General features: G+C 38.2%; 1 protein-coding gene across 1 annotated transcript; it reads left to right on the top strand.

Annotated features, from left to right (window-relative positions):
* LOC109233844 (nicotianamine synthase-like) lies at positions 1643-2904 on the top strand. Its single transcript, XM_019399698.1, has one exon. The coding sequence runs from the start codon at positions 1722-1724 to the stop codon at positions 2688-2690; it is 969 nt and encodes a 322-aa protein (XP_019255243.1). The 5' UTR covers positions 1643-1721; the 3' UTR covers positions 2691-2904.

Raw genomic sequence — 10458 nt, 5'->3', positions numbered from 1 at the left:
TCCGACTATGCCCTTGGCGGAGTCTTGCTACAAGAAAGCATCATATAGCATACGAGAGCCGGAAGCTGAAGGATGCAGAGCGCGCTATGTCGCCCACGTGAAAGAATTATTGGCTGTCGTCCATTGCTTACGCCTTTGGAGGCACTATCTGTTGCGAACCCCGTTCGTGGTCAAGACAGACAACACAATTGTTAGCCATTTCATGACCCAGCCGAAGCTGAACGGTCGTGAGCCAGGTGGCAGGAACTCCTAGCGAAATTCCACTTCAAACTGGAGTACCGAAGTCGGAAGACCAATTATATTGCTGATGCGCTCAGTCGGAGAGCTGATCTAGCATCGGTGTGCCTACTCGCCACCCTAAGGGGGATCGAAGTAGCCACCACCATCAAAGACCAGATACAAGATCTACTTATCAAGGATCCTGTTGCACAGTATTTGGTTGATTTTGTAGGACAGGGCAAGACTCGCCAGTTCTACCTGGAAGATGGTTTTCTGAAAGTGAAAGGGAACCGACTTTATGTTCATAAAGCAGGAGATCTGCAAAGGACTCTTCTGACGGAATGTCACGATACTTTGTGGGTCGGCCATCCCGGTGAAGACCGCACCATGGCATTACTTTGTTGTGCATATTATTAGCCTCAAATGGCTGATGACGTCGCTCAGTATGTAAAGACTTGTGTAGTATGCCAGAAGGACAAGTAGGACCGCTTGACACAAGTGGGACTCTTGGAACCAGTAGCTGTCCCAAAGAGACCTTGTGAAAGTGTTTCCCTGGATTTCATCACCGGATTGCCCAAGGTCGGAGATCTCACAACTATCTTGGTTGTGGTGGATCGGTTTTCCAAGTATACTACCTTTATAGCAGCCCCACAATACATCCCAACAGAGGATACAGTTCGACTCTTCTTCTCTCATGTCGTCAAATATGCTACCTTTAACAGGAAACATACGTTATTTAACGGTGCATGAAAAAAATGCATTTTTCAAAAACTTTTTGTGCTCTTTTTTCTTCTTCTTTTGGCATTGATGAAAGGGGAAATGAAATCAAATATACAAATGAAGATTACTTTTCAAAATGTTAACTTACTAGTTGCAATTTCGCTCACTGGACAACATAGATTGACATTGACTTACTCCGTTTGATATTAAATGCTTTTGCACCACATTATTGCACCAAAACAAACTATGAGCAGTTGGACATCAGTGTCCAATTTTCTTTGAAGTGTAGGGATAGGTATGTGAACCCCAAGTTCTAGATCGAATGTTTAATAACAGTAATTTAGTTCTTAGATGAAAATTAAACGGTAAGCAGGCATTTAGAGTAACTTGAATTTTGAAGAGAAAAAATATTAAGCAGTGGAAGAAAGTGGGTCAAATGAAAGGCAACAAGTTTGAGAGTGACACATCACGCAGTTATACAAAAGTGTGATTTTGCCACCATGAGGATATGTTGACAAGTGATGCACAACAAAACAAAGCAACAGAGATCCATTCTTTCATTTCAGCCAATAAACAATTTAAAGATCTAATTATGAAGCAATAAAAATGAAAAATGTAGCATGTCTCATCCCTCTCCCATAGTCTCTTTGGGCCCCACTAACCCCCAATAAATAGCGACGTTTGGAGGCCTCACATCACAGTGGTGGCTTTCGAACATCAAGCTTTTTTTCACTACTATAATTTCCCTATCTTTCCAATTTTAATACTATAATAACATCAACATGGTTTGCCAAAGCAATCCAGTGGTGCAAAAAGTCTGCGAATTGTACGAAAAGATCTCCAAATTGGAAACCCTGAATCCGTCCAAGGATGTCAACATGTTGTTCACAGAGCTTGTGAATACGTGCATGCGACCAAATCCCATTGATGTTTCTAAGCTCTGTCAAAAGATTCAAGAAATTAGGTCTCATCTCATCAAGCTCTGTGGTGAAGCTGAAGGACTTCTTGAAAGTCATTATTCCAAGATTCTTGGATCCTATGAAAACCCTCTTCACCATCTTAACATTTTCCCATATTTCGAAAATTACATCAAACTAAGCTTGCTTGAGTTCAACATCCTCACCAGACAAACCGCCATAAACCCGCCCCGAATCGCCTTTGTGGGATCAGGGCCTCTCCCTCTCACTTCTCTCGTTTTAGCTACCAAACACCTTAAGAATACCTACTTTGACAATTATGATATTGACTCTGCGGCCAATTCCATGGCGTCCCGCCTCGTGACATCCGACCCTGACTTGTCCGAGAGGATGACTTTTCACTCGATAGATATCATGGATGTAACGTATGCCTTGAAGGAATATAATGTTGTCTTCTTAGCGGCCCTCGTGGGGATGGACAAGGAAGAAAAGATTAAGGTTATTAATCATTTGGCCAAGTATATGGCTCCCGGAGCAACACTGATGCTAAGAAGTGCACATGGTACACGCGCTTTTCTCTATCCTGTCGTCAATTCTCGTGATCTCAAAGGCTTCGAGGTTTTATCTATCTACCATCCAACAGACGAGGTTATTAACTCTGTGGTTATGGCTCGTAAGTTGCCGCTGCAGCCTGCTGTGCATCAGCCACTTGATCAAGGATTTGGGTCCATTGTGCTTCCGAGCAAATGCGCTTGTGCTGAGATTCATTCGTTCAATCCTATCAATAGGATGAACATGATTGAAGAATTGTCACTAGAGGAGCAACTTTCCTGAAGAGACTTATATGATATGTTGGTGATTTGATTTATGTTTCATTTGTGTCCTACTTGGAGTTGTAGCCCTTAATTTCCATTTTGGTTCTCATGCTGAACGTGTCCCATTATCCCTTTGTCTCAACTCTAGGCATTTGTTTTGGTGAATTTTGCTCTTACCTCTATCCATATGAATGCATTAAAAGAAGTAAGAGAGTTTTCTTGTTACAATAATATTCTTGTCCTCTATTGAAAATTGAACCTTATGTTAGAAAAAAAAAAAAAAGACTTTTTGCTTTGTGTATTTATTGCATGATTTACATGCATAATTTTAGTTCATTCATTAGGAAATCCATTTAAGGATGCATGTATTATTATTTTTTTCCCATAAACTAGCTGGGAAGAAGAAATATTCACAATTATATTGAGATATACATGTATGCTAGAAGAAGTCCTATAAATACCTACGCGTTATAGCCATTTAACATTAGCAAGCTTGGAAGAAGGAAAGAAGAAAAATTTCCTCCCTTGTGTTCAAAAACATCGATCGAAATTTATTCGTCTCTATTTTCAACTATTGATATCATAGCTAATCATAGCGGAATCATTATAAAATATGATTACGGCTAAATCAAGTACATCAAGAATCACAAGGATAGCTAGTCATGCTCAAATAATATATCATAAGCTAAAACATAATTTAGTTTTTCTAGCATGATATTGTGCTCACGTAGTCATACAATCAAGTAACATATAAGTCAAAAACAAACAACCAAATAAGGCATAAAAAAGCCTAAAACTACCTCAAATATGGTATATCCTTAATGTATGTATATACACTCATCATCTCGCATATGCGCTCATCATCTCGCATATACGTCACCCCCAAATCAAGTAGAACGCAACACATAAGTCCAATTTGTAAAAAAAACTCTCACTACTAGAAATCCGGTAATTAGCGACCAAAAAAACCATCCAACTTTGGTCGGTTATGGCCAATTACCGACCAAAATACGACCAAATACGCTTGAACGGTATTTTGGTGGTCGCTTTAGTATACCGACCAAAGGTGGTCGGAAAATCGGTCGGTAAAATAAATTCAAAAAAAAAATATTGCAAAAAAAACCGACCAAAGTTGGTCGGTATTTTAATTATGTAATCAAAAGATTCACCGTCTGGGAATCGAACCGGGATGTGTATTGTGGCAGGATACTATTCCACCACTAGACCATTGGTGCATTTTATTTTAAGATTGTCTTTTTCTTTTATTTATACTCTTTAATTGTATTTTCGCATGAAAATAACCGACCAAAGTTGGTCGGTTTTTTAAAATGACCGTCCGAATTTACCGACCAAAGTTGGTCGGTTTTTTTAATTTTTATTTTTATTTATTTTAATTGCAAAAATCGACCAAAGTTGGTCGGTTTCTTGAAAAATAAATTTGCGGGACTCAAAAATAGTTTCTAACATTTTTGCGCCAAAGAAAGCCGAATTTCTAGTAGTGTCTCTTAACACAAGGTTAGACAAGAGACAAACCTCCTTCCAGGATAGCTTCAACCCTCAAATACTGCTTTTCCTTTGAAACTATCATCCAAACGTCCCAAATCTATCCAAAAAATACTTAACAAGGTAAAATAAAGTCATAAAAATCAATTCCAAATAATAAATCTTCAATCTCTAATCATATCTCAAAATTTAATAAAAAGTCAACCCAAGCCCACATGGTCAAAACCCCAAGCCCATGATCAAATCCTCTTGGCCCATAATTCCATGAATCCAAATATGTGATTAGTTTCCAAATTCGAGTTCAAATTGGTATTAAAAACCCCAAAATATACTCTCTTAAATTGTAGACAAAAATCCTAAATTTCTCACTTTAAAACCTTGATTCATATACGGAAATCCATGGAAAATCAAGATATATAATAAAATTCAAGTAAGAATTACTTACTCTCATGCTTGGAGAGAAGATCTCCTAAATAATCGCCTCATCTTGAAGTCTAGATCTCAAAAAAATAGAGAAAATGAGAAAAATATCGAATTAAAAGGATCTGCTAGAAATCTTTGCAGGTGCAACCTCGCAGGTGCGAGACCTTGCACCACAAATGTGACCTCGCCTGCCCTGGCCCTCCTTCACAAATGCACACCCTTGACCGCAAGTGCGACCTCCACATTTGTGTCCTCAACATCGCATGTGCGGCTGCAACAGACTTCACAAAATTTTTAACTTAGCCCAAAATAATTCGAAACCACTTCGAAACTCATCCGAGCCTCCTAGATCCTGTCCAATCTTCCTTAAAAGTTCGCATACCCCATACAAAATTTTCCAATGGCTTGAACGACCGCAAAAATATCAAAACCAATAATCAAACATCAAACAAAAAATCTCAAAATTTCTTAAGTTTAAAATATGAACTTTCAATTAGAAGCATTAAATCAACTCCGAGCCACTAGAGACTCGAACCAAATATATGTACAAGTCTAAAATCATCGTATGAACCTAGTGGAACCATCAAAATACAAATCTGGGATCATTTACCCATAATATTGACTTTGTGCAACTCTTCCAATCTTAAGCTCACCTTAGGAACTAAGTATTCCAAATCACTCCCAAACCCCTTGGAAACTAAATCACCCATACCCATAGGTCATAAATCATCAAATAATCCTATGGAAAGTCTGAAACTTGTGAAATGGTATTCTAGAACTCAAAATGACGGGTTAAGTCGTTATATTTTTCACCTCTTAAACAAATGTTCATCCTCAAATAGATTTGGAAATGTACGTGGGCTGCTAAAAAGATGTGACTATCTACTTCGAGTATCTGATTTTGTCTCCCAAGTAGCCTCCTCGCTCGATTTCCCTTTCTAAAGCACCCTCATCAAAACAATTTCCTTTGACCTCAACTTTTAAACCTGCATGTCCAAAATAACTATCGACTCGTCTTCATAAGCCAAAATCTCATCTAGATGCACTATGCTGAAGTCCAAAACATGCGACTTATATTTATTATTCCTCTGAAACATAGAAACATAAAATATAGAATGCACCCCCGATAGGCTAGGAGGCAGAGCAAACTATAAGCAATCTCACCAACTCTCTCAACACCTTAAATGGTCCAATAAACCTCTAACTCAACTTGTCCTTCTTCCCAAACCTTATCATGCCCTTCATGGGTGAAACTTTCAAAAGTACCTTCTTACTATCTATAAATGTCACTTCACTAACCTTCTTGTCTGCATAGCTCGTCTGCTTACTCTGAGCTGTCCGAAGTTGTTCTTGAATCAACTTCACCTTTTCCAAGGCATCACATACCAAATCTATGCCCAACAACCTAGCCACACCAGGCTCCAACCAGCCAATAGAAGAGCGACACCATCTACCATATAAAGCTTCATATGGAGCAATCTAAATGTTGGACTAATAATTGTTATTGTAAGAAAACTTTGCTAAAGGTAAGAGCTTATTCCAATGACATCCAAAGTCAATCACACAAGCTCGCAACATGTCCTCAAGAATCTGAATAGTTCGCTCGTACTGATCATCCGCCTGTGGCTGAAATGCTATGCTAATCTCGATTTGTTTTCCCAACTCCCGTTGTACTACTCCCAAAAGTAAGATGTGAATTGAGTGCCACGGTCTGATATGATAGAAATAGGAACTCCATGTAAATGAACCACCTCTCGGATGTAAAACTGAGCTAACCTCTCCAAAATTTATGTAGTCGACACAGGTATGAAATATATGGACTTGGTCAATCTATCCACAATGACCCAAATAGCATTATACTTCCTCAAGGTACATTGTAACCCTACAACAAAGTCCATAGTGATACGCTCCTACTTCGACTACGGTATAACCATCGTCTGAGTCAAATCACCTGCTTTTTGATGTTCATACTTAACTTGATGGCAATTCAAACGCCGTGAAACATGACCAACAATGTTCTCCTTCATTCTCTACCACCAATAGTGTTGCTTCAAATTGTGATACATCTTTGTTGCACTTGGATGAATAGAATACCAGGAGCTGTGAGCCTCCTAGAGTATCAACTATGTTAATCCATCAACATAAGGAATACAAAGCTGACCCTGAAGTCGCATAACACCATCATCTCCAACAACCCACCTTAAGCACTAATAAATGGGGATAATCATACTGGAGAGCCTTATGCGCTCAAACAAGTACGACTGTGCAACAACACAACCAAGAACTCTTCTAGGATAAAAAATATCTAACCTCATGGATTTTTTGGCCAAGGTCTGAATGTCCATGACCAAAGGCCTCTCCTAAAATGGAATGAATGTCAAGCTACCCATACTTTCCGCCTTCCTACTCAAGGCATCCGCCACCATATTCGCCTTACTTGGATGATACAAATTTGTGATGTCATAATCATTCAAAACTATAACCACATCCATTATCTTAAATTCAAATCCTTCTATTTGAACAAGTGCTAAAGATTGCAATGATCAGTACAAACCTCACATGACATATTGCACAAGTAATGCCTCCAAATCTTGAGTGCATTTACAATTTCCACCTACTCCAAATCATGAAATAGATAATTCTTCTCATGAGGCTTCAATTGTCGTGATGCATAAGCAATCACACTGCTATCCTGCATCAATATCGCACCAATACTAATGTGTGAAGCATCACTACACACCAATACTCATGAGGCTTCAATTGTCGTGGTTGCATGGGCATTCATATTTTGTAACTTTTGTCGGTTCCGAGACGTGGGCCCCACGGGCGATTTTGAGTGCGATTTTTAATGGAAAAATGTAGAATTTCATATGGAATTAATTCCTATAATTTGTATTGACTGAATTGAATTATTGTGGCTACATTCGAGACGTTTGGAGACCGATTTGAGAGGCAAAGGTATTTTGGAGTAAAGTTTTGCTCGAATTGAGGTAAGTAACAGTTATAAATCTAGTCCTGAGGGTATGAAACCCCGGATTTTTGTGTCATATGATTATTGTGGAGGTGACGCACATGGTAGGTGACGGGCGTGTGGGCCTGCACCGTGAGAATTATGACTTGGTCCGTTCCGTAAAACTGTAAAATTGAATAACTTGTTGTTAGCTATATGCTCTCTATGTGTTATAGAAATTTGATTGTAAATCATGTTAGAAACAATGTTTAGGCTATGTGTTGGTACTGTTGGGACCCACAAAGGTCGCGTTACATGTTGAACTGCCTGCTAAATGCTATTTGTACTCAATCTCAGTTTCTACTCGCATATCGTATCTCAGTCTCTGTTATTTATTATTAATACATCATGTCATTCCTATTTGGGATGATTCCTCTAATTTCTGAGAGCCCGAGAGACTAGAGAGGTTTATGACTGAGTCAGGCCGAGGGCCTGACAGTGAGATATTGATATTATAGCACGTGAGTTGTCCGTACAGCACGTGAGTTGCCCCTGCGGATGCAGATATTGATACTGTAGCACGTGAGTTATCCGTGCGGATCTTGATATGATATTATAGCACGTGAGGTTTCTGTGTAGCACGTGAGTTGTCCGTGCAGATTATAGTGCTTGGGCTGTAGGAGCCCCTCCGGAGTCTGTACACCCCCAGTGAGCACAGGTACCTATTGAGTGAGAGTACTGAGGGCTGAGGGTCGAGTGATTGAGCTGTTGAGATGAGTTGAGTGACTGTTATCCTGAGAGGCTGTACTTGCTTTCATTTGTTGTTGCACTTAATTGCTGTCTATCATTGTTTGTGAAATTTTAGAAGGTCTTATATCCGGTTTACTTGAACTTGAAACTGTATAAAAACTTATTTGACTTAAATTGCCGAATTTCAAAGCATGTCTATTTCTTGCTGAAATTACTGAAAACGAACCATAACTGTGGCTTGTCACTATCTTCAGTTCCTTATTTATTATTGTTACTTACTGAGTTGGAAGTACTCACGTTACTTCATGCACCTCGTGTGCAGATCCAGGCACTTCTGGTCACGGTGGCTGCTGATTGAGGAGTCAGATCTAGGAGACTATCGAGGTAGCTGCATGGCGTTCGCAGGCCTTGACTCTCCTTCATTATCTCTATCTGCATTTCAGTTTTTATTTACTAGACATTGTAGTGGATTGTATTCTGGCATAGATGCTTATGTACTCAGTGACACCAGGTTTTGGGAGTGTATTTGTATCAGTATTTATGAAATTTTCTTTTAAATCGAAATATTATGTTTTCAAACTTAACTAAAATTGTAGGTTATTAAGGTTGTCGGCTTGCCTAGCATTGAGATAGGCGCCATCACGACAGGTGAGATTTTGGGCCATGACAACCTCAAAACCCTAACATGTTAGGAATTCTCAAATTGGCTCAATTTTTATCAAATTTAGTCCAATTTTAGTCAAATTTGATATGTATCTCTGCAATATATTCTCCCACTACAAATTGCGGTTTGGAAAAAAGCTATATATGGAGAGTATCGGAGATTTAGAAAGAAAAGATTTTGGCAGTAAGAATTTTCGGCTTCCCTCCTCATAATTCTGAAATTACAGTTTCTTTTATTGATTAGAATTCTTCAGACAACCTAATTTTGCATTACGCTTTGGTAATTTAATCATATATACTTGGAGATCAAAGAAGACATGGAAAGGGAGGCAAGCTATTTGAAGAACATCGATATAGGGTTCAGACTCTTGGTGAGGCTTTCACAGGTTCTTATTTATCTTCTATTTAATTCGATACTATGTAAATCTATTTTCTGTAATGTGATAGTTAAAAGAAAGTATTTTTCTGTTCTGAAGCACTTACTAGGTTTCTCCTTTCCAAGTTATTTAGGCTTTTTAAGGTTGTTTGCAGAGTATATCTCTACTATTTGAACTTCCCATATAGAAAAATATGGTTCTATTTGAAAAGGATTGGATCAATATGATCTCATTTTAATTGTCAGGTGATTATGGATTTACTCTTGTGAATTTAATTATCTACTCTACACAAGGCATCGGCTGTCAAATCAACCTTTCATCTTTGCTTTTCAGGTTCAACATGTATTTTATATCCATCATCCAATGGCAGAGGAGTGTCAAATTGTTATTAAACTTAAGCCAAAAGGTTTTTCCGATTTAGGTGAAAATACACAGGCAACTGGCATATGGAAGGCCATGTGAAAGTGTGGCATGAGCAAGGACTAGATGATACTACATTTGAAAGTGAAAAGATATTGAATAGGTTAGGGAAGGAGTGTCCGGAACAGAAATTGGCCCACAAACTCTAGAAAGTATTGAAGTATTTGATGAAGATTACATGTCTTATTGTTCGACTTGGTAGTTAGATATTATTTCATATTTTTAGATAGTAGAATTTTTTTTCAATTTGGCAGGAATCATAATTTTTGAGCAATTTCATTGAGATGGCAAGAAAAAGACACAAGAGATTCTAGTCAAAGTGGGCTCTTTCCAATTCTTCGGAGCAACAAGGACAATAAATGGGAGGTACAACAATGCCTGAACCACCTCAAAACTGGTCACAAAATGAAAGACAAGCAGAGTATGGGTGTTACAATTGGCTCAAATAGTAAATCGATCAATAATGAGGAGGTAAATAATTTTATACTCATTCACAAAAACGTTTTTCTCTTTAAGTTATTGTTGGTATTTATTTTTCTTTTAATTATAATAATCTTCTCCTGTAATAGGTTTTCAATAACTCAATTGAAGATCACCAGCAGTCATTATCATCAATTTTTATTGTTCACACAAATAAGGTGAATTTGAGCATTATATACTAGTTGAAGATCACCAGCAGTCATTATCACCAATTTCTATTG

Source organism: Nicotiana attenuata, chromosome 10 (assembly GCF_001879085.1).
Source record: "Nicotiana attenuata strain UT chromosome 10, NIATTr2, whole genome shotgun sequence".
Classification (NCBI taxonomy): Eukaryota; Viridiplantae; Streptophyta; class Magnoliopsida; order Solanales; family Solanaceae; genus Nicotiana; species Nicotiana attenuata.
This window is presented reverse-complemented; position numbering and strand designations above follow the sequence as displayed.

What these genes read in the sequence shown, in the direction of transcription:
- LOC109233844 (XM_019399698.1), top strand. Translation starts at nt 1,722, where the DNA reads ATGGTTTGCCAAAGCAATCCAGTGGTGCAAAAAGTCTGCGAATTGTAC.